Here is a 24,367-nt window from a genome sequence, read left to right as displayed (position 1 = left end):
AGCTTTAAAAAAAATAAACCAACAGCTTCTGATGCCTCTGCTTTCAGTATGAGAAGAATTAGAAATGCACTATTTTTTTAAACAGGTCAGTGATCCTTATCTGTATGGCAAAATGGGTTGATGAGTAAGTGCATTTTTTATCTCAAAGAGAGACTGCAGTTTACAGGAAGCTGTGGTAGTGATGAAAAGAAAGAATAAGTAACTACCACAGTTTCCTTAGAAAGAAGAATTTTAATACATTGTATGATACTGTGAAAAATTACAATGCAGTTTCTACAGTTGTCTGGATATTTTTCTCTGGGTTTAACAGTCCCATAGAATCATAAAACTGAAAGGGACCTTGAGAAGTCATCTAGTCCAGTCCCCTGCACTCAAGGCAGGACTAAGTATTATCTAGACCATCCCCGACAGGTGTTTGTCTAACCTGCTCTTAAAAATCTCCAGTGATGAAGACTCCACAACCTCCCTAGGCACTTTATTCTAGTGCTTAACCACCCTGACAGTTAGGAAGTTTTTCCTAATGTCCAACCTAAACCTCCCTTTCTGCAACTTAAGCCCATTGCTTCTTGTCCTATCCCCAGAGGTAAAGAACAATAATTTTTCTCTCTCCTCCTTATAACAACCTTTTACATACTTGAAAACTTCCCTCATAGGTCATGTTTTCTAGACCTTTAATCCTTTTTGTTGCTCTTCTCTGGACTATCTCCAATTTGACCACATTCTTCCTGAAATGTGGCACCCAGAACTGAACACAATACTCCAGTTGAGGCCTAATCAGCGCAGAGCAGAAGAATTACTTCTTGTGTCTTGCTTACAACATTCCCTCTAATACATCCCAGAATGATGTTCGCTTTTTTTGCAACAGCGTTACACTGTTGACTCATATTTAGCTTGTGGTCCACTTAGAGCCCCAGATCCCTTTCCGCAGTATTCCTTCCTAGGCAGTCATTTCCCATTTTGTAAGTGTGCAACTGATTGTTCCTTCCTAAATAGAGTACTTTGCATGTGTCCTTATTGAATTTCATCCTATTTACTTCAGACCATTTCTCCAGTTCGTCTAGATCATTTTGAATTTTAATCCCATCCTCCAAAGCACTTGCAACTCCACCCAGCTTGGTATCATCTGCAAACTTTATAAGTGTACTCTGTATGCCATTATCTAAATCATCAATGAAGATATTGAACAGAACCGGACCCAGAACTGATCCCTGTGGGACTCCACTCGTTATGTCCTTCCAGCATGACTATGAACCACTTATAACTACTTTCTGGGAACAGTTATCCAACCAGTTATACACCCACCTTCTAGTAGCTCCATCTAGGTTGCATTTCCCTAGTTTCTTTATGAGAAGGTCATGCGAGACAGTATCAAAAGACTAAAGTCAAGATATACCACATATACCACATATTCCCCCTATCCACAAGGCTTGTTACCCTGTCAAAGAAAGCTACCAAGTTGGTTTGATAGGATTTGTTCTTGACAAATCCTTGCTGACTGTTACTTATCACATTATCTTCTGGACATTTGTAAACTGATTGCTTAATTATTTGCTGCATTATCTTTCTGGGTACAGAAGTTAATCTGACTGGTCTGTAATTCTCTGGGTTGTCCTTATTTCCCTTTTTATAGATGGGCACTGTATTTGCCCTTTTCCAGTCTTCTGGAATCTCTCCCATCTTTGAAAAGTCATGGAAGACAATTGCTAATGGCTCAGATATCTCCTCAGTCAGCTCCTTGAGTATTCTAGGATGCATTTCATCAGGCCCTAGTGAATTGAAGACATCTAATTTGTCCAAGTAATCGTTAACTTGTTCTTTCCCTATTTTAGCCTCTTCTGATCCTACCTCATTTTCACTGGCATTTACTACGTCAAGACATCCAACCACCACCAATCTTCTTGGTGAAAACCGAAACAAAAAAAGTCATTAAGCACCTCTGCCATTTCCACATTGTTCTCTCCTCCGGTCCCCCTCATTGAGTAATGGGCCTACCCTGTCCTTGGTCTTCCTCCTACTTCTAATGTATTTGTAGAACGTTTTCTTGTTACCTTTTGTGTGTCTAGCTAGTTTGATCTCATTTTGTGCCTTGGCCTTTCTAATTTTGTCCCTATATACTTGTGTTGTTTATATTCATCCTTTGTAATTTGACCTAGTTTCCACTTTTTGTGGGACTCTATTTTTAGATCATTGAAGATCTCCTGGTTAAGCCAGGGTGGTCTCTTGCCATACTTCCTATCTTTCCTACGCATTGGGATAGTCTCCTCTTGTGCCCTTAATAACGTATCTTTGAAAAACTGCCAACTGTCTTATGTTCTTTTTCCCCTTTGACTTGCTTCCCATGGAATTTTACCTACCAACTCCCTGAGTTTGCTAAAGCCTGCCTTCTTGAAATCTATTGTCTTTATTTTGCTGTTCTCCCTCCTATCATTCCTTAGAATCATGAACTCTTATCATTTCATGATCACTTTCACTCAAGGTGCGCTCCACTTTCAAATGTTCAACCAGTTCCTCCCTATGTCAAAATCAGATCTACAACAGCCTTTTCCCCAGTAGCTGTCTCCACCTTCTGAAATAAAAAATGGTCTCCAATACATTCCAGGAACTTATTGGATAATCTGTACCCTGCTGTATTATTTTCCCAACAGATGTCTGGGTAGTTGAAGTCCCACATCACCACCAAGTCCTGTCCTTTGGATGATTTTGTTAGCTGTTTAACAAGGAACATATTTGTTCCTTGCTCTGGCTGATCTGGTCTAGTACAGTAAAGGAACAGAAATATTGCCTTTTAAAATTCGTCTAAGACTGGGAACCCCCTTTTTTTTTTTTGGGGGGGGGGGGGTGTCTTTCAATACAAAGGGCAGTCTTCCTAATATAGAGCTGCTTTACAGCTACCCAATAGGACAGAGTTCTCTCTCTCTCTCTCTCCCCCCATAAAAAGCTGTAAAGCTTTTTCCTCACTATGGCTTTGTCTTGAGTAGAAGGCCTTAGACCTTGTCTACTCGATCAATGCTTTGCAGAGCCTTTAGTGTAGATGCAGGTTATGCCAACAGGAATTTTTCCGTTGGTATAGTAATATCACTTCCCCAAACATTACACTTGGGTTTTTGCTGCCTTAGCAACGTCTGCCAAGAGTGTTTTTTCACACCGCTGACCAACATAGCTATGCCAACAAAACTTTGTATGATACTCTGCCACTACAGTAGGAAGTCTAACACCATTAGCTTGGTTTTAGCTCATGTTCTAGCCCAGAAAGAAGCCTAAGCTACAGTTTGACCAACTAACCGGTGCAAAATTTTCAAAACCACTTAAGTGACAGGCTCCTAAATACCATTTTCAAGAGCGAATAAGCACTTCAGAACCTAGGTTTCATGAGACTAATGACTTTAACTAGCATGTTAGCTAAACTGAAACTCAAATCACTTTTCATGTCAAGACAATGCCTATGTGAACATGGCAAAGAGACCTGTGGCACCTTATAGACTAACAGACGTATTGGAGCATAAGCTTTTGTGGGTGAATACCCACTTCGTCGGATGCACGTAGTGGAAATTTCCAGAGGCAGGTACAAATATGCAAGCAAGAATCAGGCTAGGGATAACTAGGTTAGTTCAATCACGGAGGATGAGGCCCATTACTGCTTAGCCTTCCCATTATTGCTTAGCCTTCTCTTGTAGTGACGTTAATGAAGGCTGACTGATGTCTTGTAACTCCCATGTATTTTTTTAAACCATCACCACACACGGTACTGTCAACATAGGGAGCGATGCATTTCCCCTCTCATTCAATTTCTCCGTCAATTAAGCATGTCCTACCAGGCTGACCGAGTAGTTCCTTCATTTCTCTCTACATCATCTCACAAAAATTAAGATGCTTTCTGAGGTACGGATGCTTCTGAAATAGGTGATTAAAATGAGGACTCCAAGTACATGGGTCCCCTTCAACTTATGTTCCTTCCCACCCACCAAGAAAAGGAGTTGTTGCCTGTAATTCTAAAGGTTTTGTGAAAAAGTCAGGGCTGCAAGGCACGGAACACTCCCTGAATCACTGCGGGTTGCATGTGTTCAACACCTGTGGAATCAGGCTACAAACCTTCTAGCAAAATGTCTCAGTTGAAAAACACAATTTACTTTAAGAACTAATGTAATTAGTTTTCTGTTGTCCTGGTAGGTCAAATTAACTTCATATTTGCAGATAAAAGTAAAAAGAAGCTTTAATATCATAAGCTTAGGTTAAATCCCTCTGTAATATGAGTTAACATTGCCTTGTTAATCAGTTTATGACAAGATTCCATTCTAGCAGCTTGTTCCAAGCAGCCTCTCAATAACGCTTCCAAAGGATTCTCTTGAGTTTCTTTCTGAAACCAAGACTTCTAGTCTCTGCTGCACAAACACAGCAAAAGACACCTACTACTATGTCTCTGGCATTGGAGCACCATATCTGAAATTCGCAATTTAACAAAACAAGCAATCAATTATGCTTTATAGCCAAAGAACCCTTCAAAAGCCAACTTGAGGCCAGTTCCTGCTCCCATGGAAGTCAATGGAAGATTGGTTATCAACTTCAACAGGAGCAGAACCAAGCTCTTACTGCGTAGTATTCAAACTAGGACAAGGGATGACATTCTCCTCTTGAATCCCACTTCTTTTCCATTCTGCCACCAGTGCAAGTTTAAGTAGGGTATAACCAAATATAGCACCACAATTCAAGACCCAGCATTAGCAGACCACCAAATTTGAGCACTGCTACAGGAGCATGTCAGTAAGGATGTGTAAGCCCCATCATTTTCAGTTTAAACCAATTTTTACCGAAAAATCCCCGGTTTTATCAGAAGTATTATTCATTTTTTTCCAATTTTCACCCTATTTTTTATCATTCAATTATATAAAAATAACTTGTTTTATTAGAAAAATACGATACATTGCATGAGATATATGTTTTACAATAATACATTTGTCTGTGTGTATATGCAAAGCTGCCTGTTGAAGTAAGGCTATTTATTAGCCATGCAGATACACACAAACAAACAGGCATGCACACAAGCTCTGAAGTGCATGTGCATCTGAACGTACTGATGAATCTCACACCCTCCGTGTACACATTTCAAGCTGCTAGCAAATAACGGTTTAAAGATTTGACACTAAAATGGGAAGAAAATGAAAATCGGCATCAGAATACATTTTAGAACATAAGGAAGTATTTGAAAAAGTCTTAAAAAAAACAAACAGGAGAAAAAGGATGAAGTCGCGGTGTATGTACGGCAAATGGTGTGGCATCAAAGTTGACATTCAGGCCAACCAGATTAAAGAACATTTGCAGAGCAAGAAAACAAAAACAGAAAGCAAGCAAACACTGGAATCAGCATTCATCAGGGCACAGCAGAAAGAGCAAGTGAATTTGTACATGCCCTTTGTTTTTCATGGCAGCCGCTAGGCCTTGCTGATGGTCTTTTGGGGGACTTTGTACAAAATTCCTGTCCAGCTGCAAAATCCTTGCCAAATTCAATCTGACCAAGAAATATCTGGAGGAGAATGATATCACTCTGACCAACAAAATTAAAGAGAGGCTGGCTGGAAATATAGTTAGTTCTCTGATTTTTGACAAATCGCCAGATGTTCTTGACCGCCCCGCCCTGGGGATTTTGTTTTCTTTTTTTATTTTGTTGTGGAGAAGCCTGCACTCATTTTGGCAGATTGGAGTTTGTAAAGTCAGCTTGTGTCAGTAAAACTTTACATGAATATGCACTTACTTGGAAAAATGCAGCCACAGTGAATTCCAACTCGGTTTCTTACTGCATGAAGTTCACGCAAGATGTAAAGCTGAATGAAAAACCTGAATTGCTTTGTTTTGTCTTGCCCAGTTCACCTACTGCATGTTTCTGTCCCTCATGCAACAGGTGTCCCCAAAATGGATGATTTGAAAAACTTTGTAATAGAAGCTGGAGCAGTTTTCAAGCATCCAAGTAAAAAACAAAAAAAAACCCCACACCCAACCTCTTCTATGATGTTTGAGAAGAGATCGCCTTTGAAGCAGCATTTCAGTTGCAGTTGTACCGACAGGATGGTTTAGTATGTATTTGGCTATACAGAGTGTTCAGAAGGCATGGGGAAATCTTAATTTGATTTTTAGATCACAAAGATTTCAACAGTGGAAAAGTCAAAAAGCTGAAATCTCAAGCAGCTACTCAAGAAATTAGGCAAAGCCTCTGTACAAAACTCAAATTCCTAATTGAAAACACTTCAACCACTACATGAAGCACAGAAGAAACTGGAATCCAATTCTTTAACAGACAGCACATTTTCTAATACAAAGGTGTATGGCAATCTGGTTAACAATATCTCAACAGAACTTTCTCACAAAAGCACATCTGGGGAGATTCCAGAAAAAACAAAAATCTTTTCTTGTCTATGTTGCTAGTCATTGAGCAGATCAACCTCGCAAAAACTTTCATAAGTTTTTACGAAGAGCTGTCAAAGAAGTGGGAAACTACTGTAATTCACACTATGTCCCCTGAAGCTTCTCACAGCGAATCGCCATTCTGGAAAGTCATTGTGCTGTTTGACCCTCATTGTAAAAGTGTGGCATCAGCTGATAAATTTAAAAAGTATGCTCACATAATCTCCCCCTTTGGGGGTTCTAACAAAGGAAGTGAAAAACTGGAAAGTGAATTCCGCACCTACATGGCAATGCTTTCCCTGGACAACTGCTCCATCACGTCTCTTGAATACTGGAAAATCAACCATCCTGACTTTCCAACTTTGAGCCGTGCTGCCTCTCGCATTCTCAGTGTCCCACCCAGCATGTAGAGAGTATTTTTGAAATTCAGCAAATTCAAGACTGTAGGAGAATGGGCCTTGGAAAAGACCCCTTTAAAAAGATTGCTACGAGCCTACATTATGCAGGACTTTTGGAAATTACACTGAAGGACTTCACATAAAACAGTGAGTGTTTATAAATATTTTTAAATATTGTGCCCAATTATTAAATGTAAATATTTATAGACTAACAGTTCAAAGTCTATAACAGTAAACTATTTATTCAAAAGAAAAGTTTTATTTGGGGATTAGCGATATATTGTTTTCTTAAACTCAGATGGCATGGTGTTTTGAGTTCTGTTTTAGTTCTGCAGCAAACCACATGGAATTCTGTTCATCAAAGGATTAATCTACTGAATACTTTTTTCCCATCCTTCCACCAAAATAAAACCCGATATTTACCCTGAAAAATTATTAATAGTTTTTTGCACCGATTTTCAGCTGTTTGTTGTTGTTGTTGTTGTAATAAACACCGATAAATTCCCAGGAAAACATAAATAAAACCACCACAAAAAAACAAAGGGCCCTAGGTATGTGATGTTATGCACCAGTAGCAGCTTAAAATACTGGAATCCTAGCTGAAATGAAAGTAAAAACAACTCACAGCAAAACCAAAGGGGTTTAAATCTAAAATATTGCCTGCACCCTGGGGCAGTCAGTCACTTATGAAGTCTGGTTTGAATCCAGAAAAAAAAAAAAAAATCAAATCAAATCAATCTCTAAAACCTGAAAAGGGGGGGGGGGCGGAAATACTAACCTTTCACCACCATCCACACTTTGGACATGAGTGAATTATATTTTAATAAGTATAAAAATTTGCTATAGGAAGGCACTACTTGCTGCTGATAACCACAGTTACTATGCACTTCTCATGCTAAGGTTACAACATAAGCCATCCCACAAAACATCAAAAAGTTAAACAATGCAGACTGATGTTGTGTGTGTTAATTTTAAGTGAATCCCTGAAGTTTTCACAATGCAATGCAAATCTTAGTATTTATAATGCAACCATCACCATGTGTTTACAGCAGGAACATAGAAGATGTCCCTTACTATTTATGAATTTTAAACATGCTTCAAAAACAGGTGGGGAGAGACAGAAAAGAGAACCAAAATAAAGCAGATACTCACTTTTCACAGGCATTAAAGCAAGTTAGCTAGCAAAAATATGCTACCTACAAAACAGTCTGATTTGGGTAAATCACTAGCCCGCAATAACCATAAAGTTTTTTGGCACATCTATTGCCAGGAGGCTAGAGGAGTTTCAGTCGGTTAGTAGTCCTCACCTCTGATGCTAGCCTCCACTCTACTTTGTTTGAAAGAGTTGTTTTCTTCCTTCTCAGTGCTCATAGCAACCAGTTTCATTATACCTGTTTGACTGAGCAACTAGGAAGACTGAACAAAATAACCGTCAGTTATGAAAGCAACAAGACAGCTGTCTCCAGGCTGACCTTGGTGCACACATGCTGTTCATTTTCAGGGCTGTATAGCAGCTGTCAAGCCAGCCCAAACACTTCTAAGTAGGTAGAAATGGAGAGAAAAAAAATCTTAAATGAAAGTACTTCTGCAAAACAGTCATCAGCATCTACCCTTCCAGATAGTGCCGAGTGCTGTTAACTTTGTCCATGCTCTTAACAGCAGTATTCCAAAAGCAATAGCTCAGGGAAGGACATTGCAACAATCAGGAGTACAGTACTTATTGCTTGTGATGCCTTGAGTTTCAGAACTGCAAGCATGGAATTATTTGCTTGATTTACATGCAATTACCAAAACTGCATGCACAACATAGGTATTTTATTTGCACATACAAATTGCCAGTTAGATCCTGTCTTGGCAACCTGTACACCCATATACCTGATACTTGTGCAGAATCATAGTGAAGGTGTGCGCAAGATTAGAAACCCAGCCATAAACTGTTCTAGCATTCTAAACAATTCATGGATCCCACACATTTATCACTTGATAACAAATCATTTGTATCCTCAGATAGAAGTACAGTACAAAGGGTGGTCTCCGATAGTGGTTCCCCATATTCCTTCCTCAGTGCTCATACTTTGCGGGGGAAGAGGCATGAAGCAGATATCTTTAGTTTATAACAGAGGTACTTTAAGTATCCTGTCTTGGCTATGCCTCCTCCTGAACCAGCACCATGCACAGGCTCAGTTCTGTCCTCATCACTGGAAGATGGCAACCACTTTCTGTAACCAACCACCCCTACCCCCAGGCAGACTTTGCATTACCTGGGCCATGTACCAAGTAAACCCAGGTTGAATCCAGCTTATTGACTACATTTTGCCTTAAAATAGTATTTTTGTGCCCATCATCATGGTATCTGGGCACCTTACAAGGCTTGAGGGTCAGACATCACACTCACTCCTGCTACCTGCCGATTTACTAGTCACCTATGAAACTAGGTTTAAATTAGTTGGCAAGGTTTTGACAAAGAGGTGCACCCTGCATCTGTTTCTAAGGGCTAGTCTACACTATACCGGTATAGCTGTACTGGCAGAGCCCCCTAGCATAAACGCTGTGTATGCTAACAGGAGTAGGACTTCAGCCAGCTGAGTAACACAGCCTCCCCAAATGACAATAGCTATGCTGACAGAAACCCTCTTCTGTTGGCATATCTGCATCTACACTGGGGATCTGCAGGGATAGCTATGTCAGCTGAAGAGGTGTTTTTGTTCACACCCTAATTGACATAGCCATGCTGGCAAAACTTTGTAGTACAGACCTGGCCTAAAAGGGGCCAGGATCCTGCTTAAAAGTAGCAAATTACATAGGTGAGGTCTTACTACTAAGAAAACAGCTTCCCACACCAAGATTCTTAGTCCTAAAGACATTTAATTCCAGTGTTCTACATAAGCATAGCTTGCTCGGTGGGTGAGACATTGCCAGGCAATGCTTAAGACAGCCTAGCATGCTACATTTACAAATAAATAAAACTTTGTATAACAATTTCAGTATTGTTCTAATTAACAGAATTAAATAAGCCATCTACAGACTAGCAGGCTCACAGACTACTGAAGCTATAATGAGACAATTGCAGGCTTTGCTCATAGACATAAGCTGCTCATTCTTGTAGCTCATAATAAGGGATGGATGAACAAGTTCACAGAAAGAAAGAAACAATTCCCAGATTGAATCCTCACCCTTAGGTTCACATCAGTTTGGATAAGGAACTCCCTGGCTCCATCTTCTGGATGACTAACTAATCTGCCTGCCTTCTGCAATGCTGGCCTGCAGATGCCTGCTAAACCTCCAATTCATTTCAAAGGGACTCCTCACACACATGCGTAAAGATAAGCACGGGTCTGCAGAACCACAACTTATGATGCTACCCATTAGTTCCCTCTTCCCCCACCAACGTAGGACGCTACCAATTAGCCTCCCTCTTGCCTCCTCTTACTCATTTTTCCTCAGGTCAAGGGAGGCCCAGTGTGTGGGTGAAAAGCCAGGAGCCAGTCATTAAACAATTCACCAAAGCAGTATTTTGGCATTTTGAACATTTTTGTTCCTTGAATTCTCCAAAATTAAAGTTATCTGAATTTCAAAAACAACATTTTGCAAACAGCTGACCTGCAAAAAAAGATTAACCATTTCAACATCTGCAAAAACAAAACAAAAACACCACCAACCCACCAACCTGGTGGCTCACTTATTATTGGTGAGAAAGTACTGCCACACGTACAATGTGTAGTATACGCATTTTTCTTTCATTAACAATGTGCATTATGAATAGTTTGGATACCTAGCAAACTACCATTGTTTTAAAAGGAATTTTAGATAATAAAATTAAAGTAGTATCTAATACCTAACCTTTGGACTCTAGAGAATAGGTCAGAACTTGAAAACTTTACCAGACACCTCCATTCATAGATTTTTAAGGCTATAAGGGACACGTACGATCATCTAATCCAGTGGTTCTCAACCAGGGATACACAGGTCTTCTGGGGGTACATCAACTTATCTAGATATTTGCCTACTTTTACAACAGGTTATATAAAAAGCACTAGCAAAACCAATACAAACAAAAATTTCATATGGACAATGACTTGCTAATACCATCAGCAGTTCTCAAACTGTGGACGAGTTCATTTTAATGAGGTCACCAGGGCCAGTGTTAGACTTGCTGTGGCCCAGGGCAGAAAGCAGAAGCCCAAGTCCCCCTGTGCAGGGCTGAAGCTGAAACTTGGGGTATGCAAGACAAATCAGACTCCTGAAAGGGGTAGAGTAGTCTGGAAAGGTTGAGAACTACTGATTAGTCTGACCTCCTGCATAAACACAAGACAAAGAACCTCATCCAATAATTTCTGCATCCAACCCTGAGCTTCTGTTTGAACTATATATTTTAGATGGATATCCAGTCTTCATTTAAAGTCTTCAAGTGATGGAGAATCCACCACATTCCTAGGAAAAGCGTTCCAATGGACAATTTTGACCCTCACTTTATTGTCTATGTTCTGCTTCCAACCATAGTCCCTCATTATGCCTTTTATAGCCATAGGATTAAGCCTACTATCCCCAACGTGAAGGGAAGAAAAGCGGAAGCCGGTGAGAGGACCACCACCAGTATGGGACAACCAATCCCCAGTGATTGTGAAGGGGCAGAGTTCTAGAATTCCTGTGCCTAGATCCTGCTTGAAAACTCCATCTTAGTTATCAGCCTCTGGCCAGTAGGTACCTGAAATCAGAGAATTTCTTCTCTCCCCCCCCGCCAGTTGCTGGAAGAGTTATCCCCTCTACCCCCCAAGCTCCAGAGCCTCCTCACTGTTTGGTGAGTGGGATACTTAACCTACTTTCTACCTCTCTCCTAGCCTCCGAGCTTCTGCAAGTGGAAAGAAAAAATGTTTCCTCTCTACCTTTCTCCAGCCTTTTTTTTCAGATCCATCTCCCACAAATGCCAATAACTTCCTTTACTCAGTTTTGTCTGAGGCTGTGTTAAATTATTGATTCTTGCACAGATTGACGGACTAGCTCCGCTTTCACCAGGGAAAGCTGCCCCTGAGCTGTCTGGTGAGTAGGCAAATGGAATTCCAGGTCTTATAGTAGGCAAAATCCTGACAAAGATCACATTGTGCCAATTCCAGGGAGCCACAACAATTCATTTGGAAGAAAATTGTTTCTATTTATATTATTATTGTATCTGAAGGAGCTATAGACTGGGTATAAAAAAACAAACAGATTTTGTGTATGCACTCATAAGTGGGGTGTTTATTTTTATAACACTTATAGTAAAATTGTATTATATATAAAAATAATATATGGAAGATCGATTATAAAAATGAAGCATTTGGGTTGCCACCCCCACCAAGGCTTCCTCCACAGTGGAGATAAAAATGTGTTACCGGAACTGGTGTAAAGCATGGTTCAAGCTAACCCTGAATACTTAGGGGTGGTGTGATTAAAGAAAAACCTTTGAAACAAATTTCCATAAAATTAAAATCTACCTTCTGCTGATTGTAAGAGATTGTTTTTGATGAACACCAGTGCAGTCCCGATTTGCTCCCCCTGTTTAAACTGTGTTTACTTGAACCAATTTTAACTATGTTTAAACCCATTGTGTGAACACAATTTTTTATTTCCAGCACAGACGGGATTTTCAAGACAAAGAGGAGAAACATGCTGCGGAGCAGACATAACAATCCCATTCCTGCAAAGATATATGCACATGCTTAGTTTTAAGCACATAACTAGTCCCACTGAGCTAAATGAGTTAAGCACAAATTTAAATCTCTGCAGGATCAGGGCCTGTACATGCAATAAGCTAAACACAAGGGTGGGAAAGTTTAGCGTGAAGCAGAACATTTACTTAAAAAAAAAAAAAATGCAAGAGAAATTCTTAAGTCAAAGGCCTAACAATTTAATGTAGTTTTTTTAGGGACACCTATTTACTAGATCAGTAAAGATTTGATCAGTAGTTCTCAACCTTTCCAGACTACTCTACCCCTGTAACCCCACTAATTTTAAGTCCTCGGTGTTGGGAAATGTGGCGTTTCTTTAGCTGCTGTATGCTAAGACCCTGATCCTGCAAACTAGACTACATGCCATAATAAAGTTAAGCAAATGCATAAATCATTGCAAGATCAGGGCCTAAAAGTTCTTCCCTCCAGAACATGAATTTGGCCCTGAATCCTGCGAACGCTTACACTTATTAATTTCAGGCATATGATAAGTCAACTACTCCAATGTATAAAGTTAAGCATGTACTTACATGTTTGCAGGACAGAAGCCTTTAAAAGTTCACAGCAGAACTGAAAGAACATGGAAAAAACTTAATTTGCACCTGGCAAACCAGTTCTAGAGAAAACCAAGCCCAAGAAAGCTCCCTTTAAATGATTTAGTATTTTTGTTTTGCAAAGTTCACCATGTTTGCTGAGCCTGGAGGCCCAAGGAAAACATATCTTGATCCTTTTAAAAATATAGGCCAGGACATCTTGGGGCCTCTTTAATATTTATTACAATTAAAAAGAAATCCTCTTTGCCTTTCACTCTAATTCAACTCCGGATTAGCAATGCTAAACAAACTAAAGCAACACCACCCCTCATTTGTTCGCCCACCTGCAGAACCCCGGTCCAGCCCCTGTTTGACAGCAAATAAGAACAAACGCATGCTACGAAAAGTTATTCCGAGCCCGGCACGTCCGTGTGGAGCGCCTCCCTGGCGTTTTGCTTTAGTGCACCGATCTCTCCCAGTGCTGCTTCCATGTGAGCTGCCAAGCTCCCGCCGATCCGAGGGAGATTTTAAACGGCTCGACACACAGGAAAGTCGATCAGCATCCACGGGAGATAACTTGCGCTTAGCGAGGGCTCAGCAGGTTTCTGGTGGGGCAGGCTCAGGGGGACCTTGGAGGGGTTTGTCAAGCAGCGTTTCCTGAGGCCAGGCGGGGGCTGGGATCCTGCCCCCGAAGGACCCGTTACGTTTTATTTTGAAACCGTTTGGTCCCCTTACACCTGCGCCGGGGCCATGCCCTGTAACGACACGCAGCGCCCAGCTCCCGCCGAGCCACCGCGCCAATGTCCCGCACCCGACCGGGAAAGCTCCGGAGCCCGGCATCGCGGCTTGGGCTCCCGGGAGGGGTGAGAAGAGGCCGGGCAAAGCAGACCCAGCCCGTCCTCCCTGGAGTAACCCGCTGCCCGGCCAGCTCCAGCCCTTCCTTCCGGACACTGCTCCCCAGCCCAGCCCGGTCTCTGACCCCCTCTCCGGGCTGCTACCGCCCTGCGCCGCGCCCCCGGCTCCACCCTCACGCCCCCGGGCGCTCCTCACCCCGGGCGGCCAGCGAGGACACCGAGCTCGCAGCCCCCTTACCTAGCGCAGCTCCCCGCTCTGCTCCAGCCAGCGCCGAGTCCCTCTGGCCCCTGCCCTTTTTTAGGCGGCGAGCGTGTGTTTTCCGTCAAGGCGACATCACTTCCCGTAAGCCCGAGCGGGGGGCGGTCACTGCCCCTCCCCGCCGGGCCGAGCCAGGCCGGCACCCCTGGAGGAGGGCGCCCTAGTCACACTCGGGCGGTAAGTTCTGAGCCGAGCTCGGCCAGGCCCTGGGGCGGGAGCTTCCAGCCCGCGCGGCCACAGGGCTCTCGCGGCGCAGCAGTAGCACAGCGCCCGGGGCTGGCCCCTACCCTGCGGCTCAGCTAAATCGCCTGAGAGCGAGCCTGGGTGCCAGCTCCCTCTGTAACGCACATTTATCTAAAGCGGCAGTTCTTCAACAAAAATCTTCAAAAGCAGACTCCCAAGGAGAAGCTGCAGAACTAGACTTAATCTGCAAACTGGACATCATCAAATTCGGCCTGAATAAAGACGAAGTGGATAGGTCACTACAAAAACTAATTTCCCCCATACTGTTACTCACACCTTCTTGTCAACTGTTTGAAATGGGGCACCCTGATTGACCTCATTACTGCTACAAAGTATTCTACTGTTAAGAATAGCCCACTTCCACCTTAATTGAATTGTCTAATTAGCACTGACACACACTGCCCCACACACAAGCACGCACACACTTGGTAAGGCAACTCCCATCTTTTCATATGCTGTGTACTTATACCTGCCTACTGTATTTTCTACTCCATGCATCTGATGAAGTGTGTTTTAGCCCACCAAAGCTTATGTCCAAATAAATGAGTTAGTCTTTAAGGTGCCACAAGTACTCCTTGTTGTTTTTGCACATTTATAGTAAAATCATAGGTGCTGGAACTAGGATGCTCATACTGCCACAGCCCCTGGCAGGAAGTGGTGTCATTATATACAGGTAAGGTGACCAGATGTCCTGATTTTATAGGGACAGTCCTGAGATTTGGGGCTTTGTCTTATATAGGTGCCTTTCTCCACCCCCTGATCCCCCAATTCCAATTTTTTACACTTGCTATCTGGTCACCTTTTGTAGAGCATTTACAATTTGGTTCAAGGGCTCTCAGCCCACACACACACACACCCCCTTATAAAAATTGTTCCAGCAGCCCTGAGTGAAGGTGGGATGAGACACACCCCCTCCCCAGGTGCTATCTAAACACACAGGAAGAGTCTCTGCCCTAGCTTACCCTCACCTTAAATACAAGCCACAAGTAGGGGTGGAAGATAAAAGTAACTTGTCAATACTCAAACCTGCCTTGGTTTTAATTAAGCTGGTGCTAACCTCTGTGCATACACACAGATATAGATTTAAAACTGGTTATAATGTTCTAGAGTTTTGCCCTGAACAGCTCATCCTTGTGTACAATGAGATCAGGGCCAGGAGTAGGGCTCTTAAGTGCTATATTAATAGCAAATCAGCTTTTTAAAAGCTAGAGTTAGACTGGTGCAAGCCCCTCTGAAGAGTCTTATTTCAGTTTAGTGACTTATTATAGGGCAAGTAAAGCCACTAAGCATGTCCCCACTCAAAATTGCACCAATCTTTCCTTAATCTTACACAGTGTGATCCTAGGGTATGCCTCAATTGCATTGTAAACACAGGTTTATGGGACCCAGTGTCTCCAAACTTACACCTGAGCATTCACACTCCATTGTAAACCTAGGTTTACAATTGCTGGATCCTGGACCCACAACATATACTATTTTGTCCATATTACACTATGCAGACTTTCTGACTTGGGTCTGTGGCTTGAGCTGCATCCACAGAGCAAAAAATGACAGGACCTGAACCTGAGTAGCATCTGGCTCTCCTACTCCGCGGAGTAGGAGATTTGAGACAGGTTTACAATGGAACATAGACATATCCATAGTCTGATATTGCACAGGTCAAAGCTGGTTTTAACTTACCCATATTCTAAATAATAAATATCAGTTGTCCCCAATTACTGCAAAGCCTAGCTATTTTAGATCTTTGATTTGTGAAGCCTATGTCTACTGCTAGAATTTTCTTTCATTTAATATATTTACTATCTGTTGCAAATGGATGGCAAAGCATTTTACAAACTAGGTATAATTAGTACTAATTAAGTGCAACCTCCTCTGTGGCAGACACTGCATACCAAAGTCGGACACTACATACCACTGCTGAAATTTCTTGAGCACAAAGTAGTCCAAGTATAGAAAAGGTGAATAGAAGGTGATCTTTTAATTGAAAAAAGTTGTCTTTTATTCCTCTTGTACAATATATCTTTTCTGAAAGCAGCTTACACTCCTTGAGCTTGAGATAGACTGCTTATTACAGACAGATACAGCAGGCTTCCAGGGGTAAACATCACTTTTTGCCCACAGTTAATTTTGATAACAGCTAATGTGAATCTTTGCTGCCACCTGGCAGCTGTTTTCCTTTTGAAACCAATCCAAAACAATTGCAAAAAATTTTCTCCAGACTGTCCCTCCCACTTCTGTTGTAAAAGAGGTGCTCTCTCTCAAATACTCTCCCCCTCCGCCCCCCAAAAAATCATGGTATGCTGCTTCTTTTAGTCATAGACCTTAAAAAAGGTATACACTGGAACAAAGTAATGCAAAAGTGCTTTGGAAAGCTGACAGATAGCATGGCCTAGTAAACTAAGAGTCAGACAACCTCAGTTCTACTCCTGGTTCTGTCACTGAGTTGTTGTATGGGCAACACACTTCACCATAATTTCTGCATTTGTAAAATGGGAAATAATGGCACTTCCCTTTGTCAAAGTCTTTGAGATCTATGTTCTTGGTGTCAGAGGAACAGCTTAGTTAGGCTGATGCTTGTGGAAGAGGGTAGTTTTGTATTAATTGTATTTTTAATTCATAGTCAGGACCTAGTGTATAAAATAAACTGGTTCTATATATTGAAATCAAAATAAATGAATAAAAGCTAATTATTATTTCTAAGGCTTCTGCTATGCTATTGATACAACCCCTCAAAACAGTTTTGAACATTTCAAGAACCAGATAACATACTCAACTGCTTGGGCATATGCTTCAGTTTTCCATGATCTTGTCAACTATCTGCAGTGAGCGAGGGGATGGCACAACTACACACAAAGCCCTGTACACAGTTCAAGATAATTTATTAGATACATTAAACAGACTGTATATGCCAATGTTAGTCCCCCCATCTCTTACACCATTTCTAGTTCAAAACTGAACACCTGGGTTTCAGAGGGTGCAAGCTACCTCACCCCTCATTGACAGAAGAGACTTACCTATAAAGCCAAAACAGGAGAGGCAAATTTTGAATCTGGATTTCACACCTCAAATAAGTGAAATGAGTTAAGTTTTGCCATAGAAAAGAACGCAACACCAAGCTTAACAGCACTACACTCTGGCCACTTTAATGATTTATTACTAGGGAATGAATTAAGGCATAATGCAGGAGCATGTAGTTCTTCATAAATCACAGAGAACAAAAAACAGACACTGATCACAGGAAAAGCATCAGTAATGCCTTCAGTTTTCCATAAGAAATGAAACAAGATTCCACTATTTCAGATTTCAGAGTAACAGCCGTGTTAGTCTGTATTCGCAAAAAGAAAAGGAGTACTTGTGGCACCTTAGAGACTAACCAATTTATTTGAGCATGAGCTTTCGTGAGCTACAGCAAACTGAAAGCAGCTTGTTTTTCTCTGCTTTGTGGCCAAGCAGAGACAAAAGGGGATTATCTTTGTGAATTGCAGGTTTTCTTTGCCTGGAGGCAGGGTACTTAACTCCTGCAGGGAAATTCACAGTCTTCCAACCCAGAGTTTTTTTTCCCTAAAAGTAAATAGAGGGGAGGGGTGTTCTACCCATTTGCCTGGAGACAAAAGTGGCAGGGGTTTTTTTTTTTTTTGGATTTTGATTTTTTACAAGGAGCACAAGTTTAAAAAGGAAACTTTTTTTTCCCTTTGGGCTGCTGGTAAGCAGGTTTCCAAGTAGTTGGAGGTTTTTTGCTTTGATTTGGGCCCAGAGCAGAGACAAGGGAATTGTCTTTTTCTGTAGGCTGACAATCACTATCAGAGAATAGGTATTCTATTCCAGCACAGCAAAATTTTACAGCCAAGTTTTGTTTGTTTATTTCTAAACCTCGGGTGTAAAGTTAGTTAAAAACAGAGAGGTTAGACTGACAAAATCCACGGCTCGACAAAAGCTGGAATTAGCCAGATTTCAGGCTGAGGAAAAACAAAGGGTCTGTGTGTCTGTCTATATTCTGCCTTTGCCGGTGTTGGATCATATTAAAGAAGTTCTGTATTAAAACCACAAATGAGTTTGATTCCCCATAGTTTAAATTCCAGGGTATTACTAATTAAGAGGTCTCTTGGTTTTTGGTACTGTTTCTCTCCCTCTGTGTGTGAAACTTGCAAGCTGCTAGTTGTGTTAGTACATTCTAAGACAGAGTCTGTTCTCAAAGCAATTCACAGAGACTCAAAGCAATACTCTAACAATAGAAACAGCACCCAGAGACTCCCCGCCCTTTTGTTGTATTAACAATTGTGATTAAAATAGAGATAGAGGATGTATGTGGATGGATGCTTGGTGTGGATAATAACTGAATGATCAGGGAGGTGCCAGCCTAAGAATCCAGTGTCCATCGGCTGAAGAAGGCGTCAAGTGGAAATAACCAGAGGACCCCCGGAGGGCAGACTGGAATCCACCCAACAGCCTCAAGAATGGGAGAACCAAAGAACAAGATAACATCTTGGAGCCGTCAGGAATGTGCCATCTGCTGATTGATTCAGCAACAGCATGATGCAGCAATTCCCATAGACTGGCATAGGAAGAAATTCCTATAAAAATAGACTCTAAAAAGTGAGAACTTTGGGGTCTGATTCTGCAAACCAACTTCCAGGAGCGTCAGATGAGCATCTGACAAGGCCCTGCTCCCTCCTCATGTCCAGGCCACCTGGCCAGTGGCTTGGCATGAGCAACTCTAAGGCTGGTAACTATGATAACAACTTTGCAGAACCTATGTGTGTGTGTGTGTGTGTGTGTGTGTGTGTGTGTGTGTGTGTGTGAATGAATGTGTGAATAAATATGAGATTGAATGCAATGTTATAGCTATAACTAACTGCTTACTATGATAACAACTTTGCAGAACCTGTGTGTGTGTGTGTGTGTGTGTGTGTGTGTGTGTGTGTGTGAATGAATGTGTGAATAAATATGAGATTGAATGGAATGTTATAGCTGTAACTAACTGCTTACTATGATTCTTTCTGTATTCACAATAAATGTGGTATTTTGCCTTTTTCCCTTTAATAAGATCCTGCTGGTTTTTATTTTATTGGTACAACACCGGGGATAGACCAAGAATGGAGTCTTAGAACTTTTAGTAAGTAATCTAGCTAGGTACATGTTAGATTATGATTTCTTTAAATGGCTGAGAAAAGAACTGTGCTGAATAGAATAACTATTTCTGTCTGTGTATCTTTTTTGTAACTTAAGGTTTTGCCTAGAGGGGTTCTCTATGTTTTGAATCTAATTACCCTGTAAGGTATCTACCATCCTGATTTTACAGGGGGGATTTCTTTATTTCTATTTACTTCTATTTTTATTAAAAATCTTCTTGTAAGAAAACTGAAGGCTTTTTTCATTGTTCTCAGATCCAAGGGTTTGGGTCTGTGGTCACCTATGCAAATTGGTGAGGCTTTTTATCCAACATTTCCCAGGAAAGGGCGGGTGCAAGTGTTGGGAGGATTGTTCACTGTTCTTAAGATCCAAGGGTCTGGGTCTGTAGTCACGTAGGCAAATTGGTGAGGCTTTTTACCAAACCTTGTCCAGGAAGTGGGATGCAAGGTTTTAGGAAGTATTTTGGGGGGAAAGACGTGTCCAAACAGCTCTTCCCCAGTAGCCAGTATTAGTTTGGTGGTGGTAGCGGCCAATCCAAGGACAAAGGGTGGAATATTTTGTACCTTGGGGAAGTTTTGACCTAAGCTGGTAAAGATAAGCTTAGGAGGTTTTTCATGCAGGTCCCCACACCTGTACCCTAGAGTTTAGAGTGGGGGAGGATGCATCCGATGAAGTGAGCTGTAGCTCACGAAAGCTCATGCTCAAATAAATTGGTTAGTCTCTAAGGTGCCACAAGTGCTCCTTTTCTTTTCACTATTTCAGATAAATTCATTTGCTATCTTCCAATGATCTTGCGCAGAGCACAACATAGCTCCAGCATATATGATTTCAGTCCTTTCTAATCTCTTATCTGCCCCATGACAAGGTATACTCCAGGTCCAGGACTACCAGTGGTATCAACACACCAGCGGCCTAATAGTTGTCAAGTATTTTTGATCGGCATCATGGCAAAGAAGAGTTTTAAAGAGGAATATGGAGGAGGATAATAGGAAATAGTTGTGTGCATGATTAAAGGGAGCTCCCCCAAGTCTGAGGGGCAGCATGGAACTAATGTGCTAGTTTGAAAATTTAACAAGTGGGGGATGGAAAGTGGGCCAACAGGAGGTATGAATCAATACAGAATAAGAGATGACAGGTAGAGGGTGATAGACTGAAGAGCCATGAAAGTGATAAAAGTGATGTGATAGAGTAGGGGGAGCCAGGGGAAGAACCCAAAGAAGGCTGACATGGCTAAACAGATGAGAGAGGGGCAAGACTAAATTTCTGAGGGCAAGAGACAAGGAGGTTACACTAATCAAGATGTGAGATTATGAGAACTTGGACAAGAGTTTTAGCCATGTGGATGGAGAGGAAAGACCACATCTTAGAGATGTTATAAAGAAAAAATTGGCAAGATTTAGACATGCCCAGATGTGAAGGCCTAGAGAAAAGTTCACGTCAAAGAGGAAACCCTCATTCACTTCCTCAGTCTGGGGTGCCATCTGGCTGATCTGGTCAGGCCACTTTCCTTTATCAGTTTCCTTCAGGCTGGGCAGAGCTGGAGGGCTCTCTCAGCCTGTCATGCTGGTGCCTTGCAGTTAGTTTCCAGATCAAGTGAAAAGCATAGAGCAAGAGCGAGAGCGACACACCAAAAGGAACATAAGGAAAGACAGACCAGCATCTCATGTGTATCAGACTGAGGTCCTTGCTGGTCCAGTGATATTGGTCAGGAGTCCTCATCAGTGCAATTGTTTACACATCCTAATGATCAAGGCTCCCCAGTGAAGCACAGGCTCTGGGGTGGTCACAGACCTATAGGCCTCCCTCCCACCCCCGAGTCTAATCCATCCTGTTGATCACCAGAGGCACTTTTTCTTGGGGGGTGGGGAGATCCACAAAGGGGTGGGGGGACATGAGTGGAATACAATATCCCTTCATTATTTTGTTCACCAATTAAATCTAACTCCCCATACACCAATTTTGGTCTATTAATTTCCAAATTTCATTTGCCTCTTTACCAGTCATGCTTTTAACAGTCTGTGAGTTGCATGAGTAGCTCTTTACATTTGAAAAAAAAAAAAAAATTCAAATTTTGTCTTCTTATTGTAACTTTTCTATCAACATTGATTGTTAAAGGTTGTTGTAACATTTTATGAATTTTCACCCACTTTCCACCACTTGAACTCACAATTAAGGTAGGTTTTCTACACTCCTTACTACAACTGTAACCCTCTCCTGAAATTATTACCTGAGCAGCCTCCATAGTTTTCTTGCCTAAAGAGCACATACCTACAGTTCTTTTATTCAGTCTGTATACCACCTGACCTGCAACTGATCAGTGTACCACTCACCACCTGCCTGACCTATTCCACTCCCTGTTTTTCTGTCTCCTCACTTCACCTGCTATTAATCCACCAAAGAATCCAGCTGCCACTTCCTTCAGTCTATTTTTTTTTTTTTTAAATTAAAAGTCTTAGGAAGGGAACATTAAAAGTTTAATAATAAAATGTTATGAGTTGAGGGAAATGCACTTTTCTTGTGCTGTCCAAATGAGATTCCATATGGACACCACCTAGATTTGAATTAAAATAGCTCTTCCAAGACAGTTATGCTTTTTAAAAATATACTATGAAAGCGTGCACTGCTGTTTCACCCTAGCACCAGATTTTTTTTATTATGGTGACCATTTTCAAATTCACATATACAACAACTCAAACTTTGTGCTGAAGTAGTCTCCAAAGGGTGACTTATTAGACTGCAGCATTAACTCCTAAAGAGTCCCATCAAGTAGAACATTTAGAACCACAGTGGACAAGACATTAAGAAATAGCTGGTTAGGAGCAATCCTGCATTGACTGTGAGGGATAGACTAATAAGCATACCTACCACCACCAAAACACTTCACATTTACTATCTATCTAATCATCACAATTCCCTGTGAGAAATCACAGGTAAGCATTAGCCCCACTTTAGCAGCAATGAAACTGAGGTACAGAGAAGTCAGTTGACTTGCCTCCCCCCGCTCAAAAAAAAACAAAACAAAACAAAAAAAAACCACAACACACATTGAAAGTCAGTGTCAGACCTCAAACTAGAACTCAGCAGGCCCTAACCCTTCCAGCCCTCTGCTAACACCATTACGGAGCATCTCTCCCTAAAAGGCACTCTCCTATGTCTAATTTTCTACTTTTACAGCATGAAGGTTGTAACATGCTGTTAAAAAGCTAAGAAACTCACTGTTGGGTCGCACACTCCATTCTCAGATCACACATACTACAAGTATCAGAGTAACAGCCGTGTTAGTCTGTATTCGTAAAAAGAAAAGGAGTACTTGTGGCACCTTAGAGACTAACCAGTTTATTTGAGCATGAGCTTTCGTGAGCTGTAGCTCACGAAAGCTCATGCTCAAATAAACTGGTTAGTCTCTAAGGTGCCACAAGTACTCCTTTTCTTTATACTACAAGTATGCTTTCTATTCCCAATGGGGTTAGGACTAAGGGCAGAGTGACAGACCTAACTCTGAATTTGCCTAAGACTAGAAACCTATAATTTTAAGGAAAAATGTCAGTGGAAACAAATGCAAAATTCAGTCAGTGTATGTGCAGCTGGCCAACTAAGAAAACAACACATATTTACATTAATTAAAAAAGCATATTTATTCTTCACCAAGACAAACCAGTTTCATTTTGAAGAATAAAATAGGTTATTTTGTTTTTATCTCAGAACAGAAGTTTACGGTGTCTAAGCCAATATCACCAAGCAGCTCCATGTAATCCCTGCTATTCTTTCTTCTCTTCTAGTTCTGGTGCTTGCAGCGTTTCTTTTAATTTATTCTGTTTTCTGTGATATTGTTCAAATATTGGTTTATAGATGTAGACTCCTCCTGCAACTCCAAGGAGAGCCCCCAGAAAGATATGAGGTAATGGCACTTTACCATACATTTTAACAGCCAAAGCTGTAACTTGTCACACCGGTCTTCAAAGAAATTCTAAAGACATCTGAGTAGCCAACCAAAATCTTCAGATCTGGATATAAATGAAAGTGAATGTAAAATGTTACTCATTGTAATGTTTGTTGCAGTCCAAAAAGAATGAAGTATGGACAAGTGACTATCACAGTTACTTTGGGTAGGGGCTGCTATACAAAAAACAAAACAAAAAATACTCTGACATCACCCATGCACACAATTTCCACTGAAATCAATTTGAACTGTGAACGGATGGGTCTAAGACCAATATTTATATTTTGCACCTAAACTGAGATAGCATAAGAATTATGGCTCTGTTCCACTTTTCATGGCAAGAACTCCAACCATGATTAACAATCAGTGTTCAGTTACTGATGGTAAGAGGGAAGTGCTCCTCTCTTGTAAACATTGCTTCACCTAAAAAGCAGGTTTCTCTTGGATACATGGAGGAACTGGATCACACATTCTGTACTGTATAATACAAAGATCAGGAGTGTGGAGGTCTTTAAGCTCACTCTCCAGAACAGGATTGAGGTTTTTATGGGTACTTGTTCCAATATCATCCAATAGATCGTATTTGCCTGTCAGCTCTTCAGTAGAGGGAATGTGTCTGTCCATTCTGTAAAGCAGTGCCATTGTTAAATGATAAACACACAAAAAATATGGCAGAAAACTTTATCTCAGCATTTCCCCAAACTTTTTAGAAATTCAACTCCCCTTCAGAAAGTTGAAGCCGATTACAGTCTCCTTCCACAGCAGCGTCATTAGGGCAGCATAGGGAAAATTTACGCCGCCACTGCCCTGTGTCCGTTCGCAGTTGGCGTCTCTCCCCGCGAGGCAATGCCCCCACAGCTAGTGTCTCTCCCCGCGACCTGGGCTCACAGCAATCTGGATTTCAATGGCGGT

The 24,367-nt window shown here is 41.4% G+C and overlaps 3 protein-coding genes across 10 annotated transcripts in view; all 3 read right to left on the bottom strand.

Moving 5' to 3' along the window:
• The window catches only part of RAB27A (RAB27A, member RAS oncogene family), a 71,342-nt gene extending 56,966 nt beyond the window's left edge, over positions 1-14,376 (bottom strand). For 2 of the 8 annotated variants that reach the window (XM_043523371.1, XM_027818822.3), the window contains exons 1-2: positions 14,122-14,292; positions 13,027-13,066 (exon numbers count right to left, since the gene is read on the bottom strand). The gene's annotated coding sequence lies outside the window, so the exon portion shown is untranslated. Of the gene's footprint in view, positions 1-13,026; positions 13,067-14,121 lie in introns of all 8 variants that reach the window. The other 6 variants (XM_037910485.2, XM_027818828.3, XM_027818821.3 and 3 more) reach the window with 5 other exon arrangements.
• An 8,749-nt stretch (positions 14,377-23,125) lies between these two features.
• PIGBOS1 (PIGB opposite strand 1) lies at positions 23,126-23,435 on the bottom strand. Its single transcript, XM_043523370.1, has one exon. The coding sequence runs from the start codon at positions 23,433-23,435 to the stop codon at positions 23,274-23,276; it is 162 nt and encodes a 53-aa protein (XP_043379305.1). The 3' UTR covers positions 23,126-23,273.
• Positions 23,126-24,367, bottom strand: part of CCPG1 (cell cycle progression 1) — a 72,110-nt gene continuing 70,868 nt past the window's right edge. The window contains exon 10 of the mRNA XM_043523366.1: positions 23,126-23,519. Coding sequence (XP_043379301.1) covers positions 23,437-23,519 — 83 coding nt within the window. The 3' untranslated portion in view covers positions 23,126-23,436. The remainder of the gene's footprint in view (positions 23,520-24,367) is intronic.

The sequence above is a fragment of the Chelonia mydas genome, chromosome 10 (genome assembly GCF_015237465.2).
Source record: "Chelonia mydas isolate rCheMyd1 chromosome 10, rCheMyd1.pri.v2, whole genome shotgun sequence".
In the NCBI taxonomy this organism is placed as follows: domain Eukaryota; kingdom Metazoa; phylum Chordata; order Testudines; family Cheloniidae; genus Chelonia; species Chelonia mydas.
The sequence above is the reverse complement of the archived record's forward strand: the minus strand, read 5'-3'. Positions and strand labels throughout refer to the sequence as shown.

Excerpts from the sequence above, each read along its gene's own strand:
- PIGBOS1 (XM_043523370.1), bottom strand. The coding sequence starts at position 23,435 with ATGTATGGTAAAGTGCCATTACCTCATATCTTTCTGGGGGCTCTCCTT.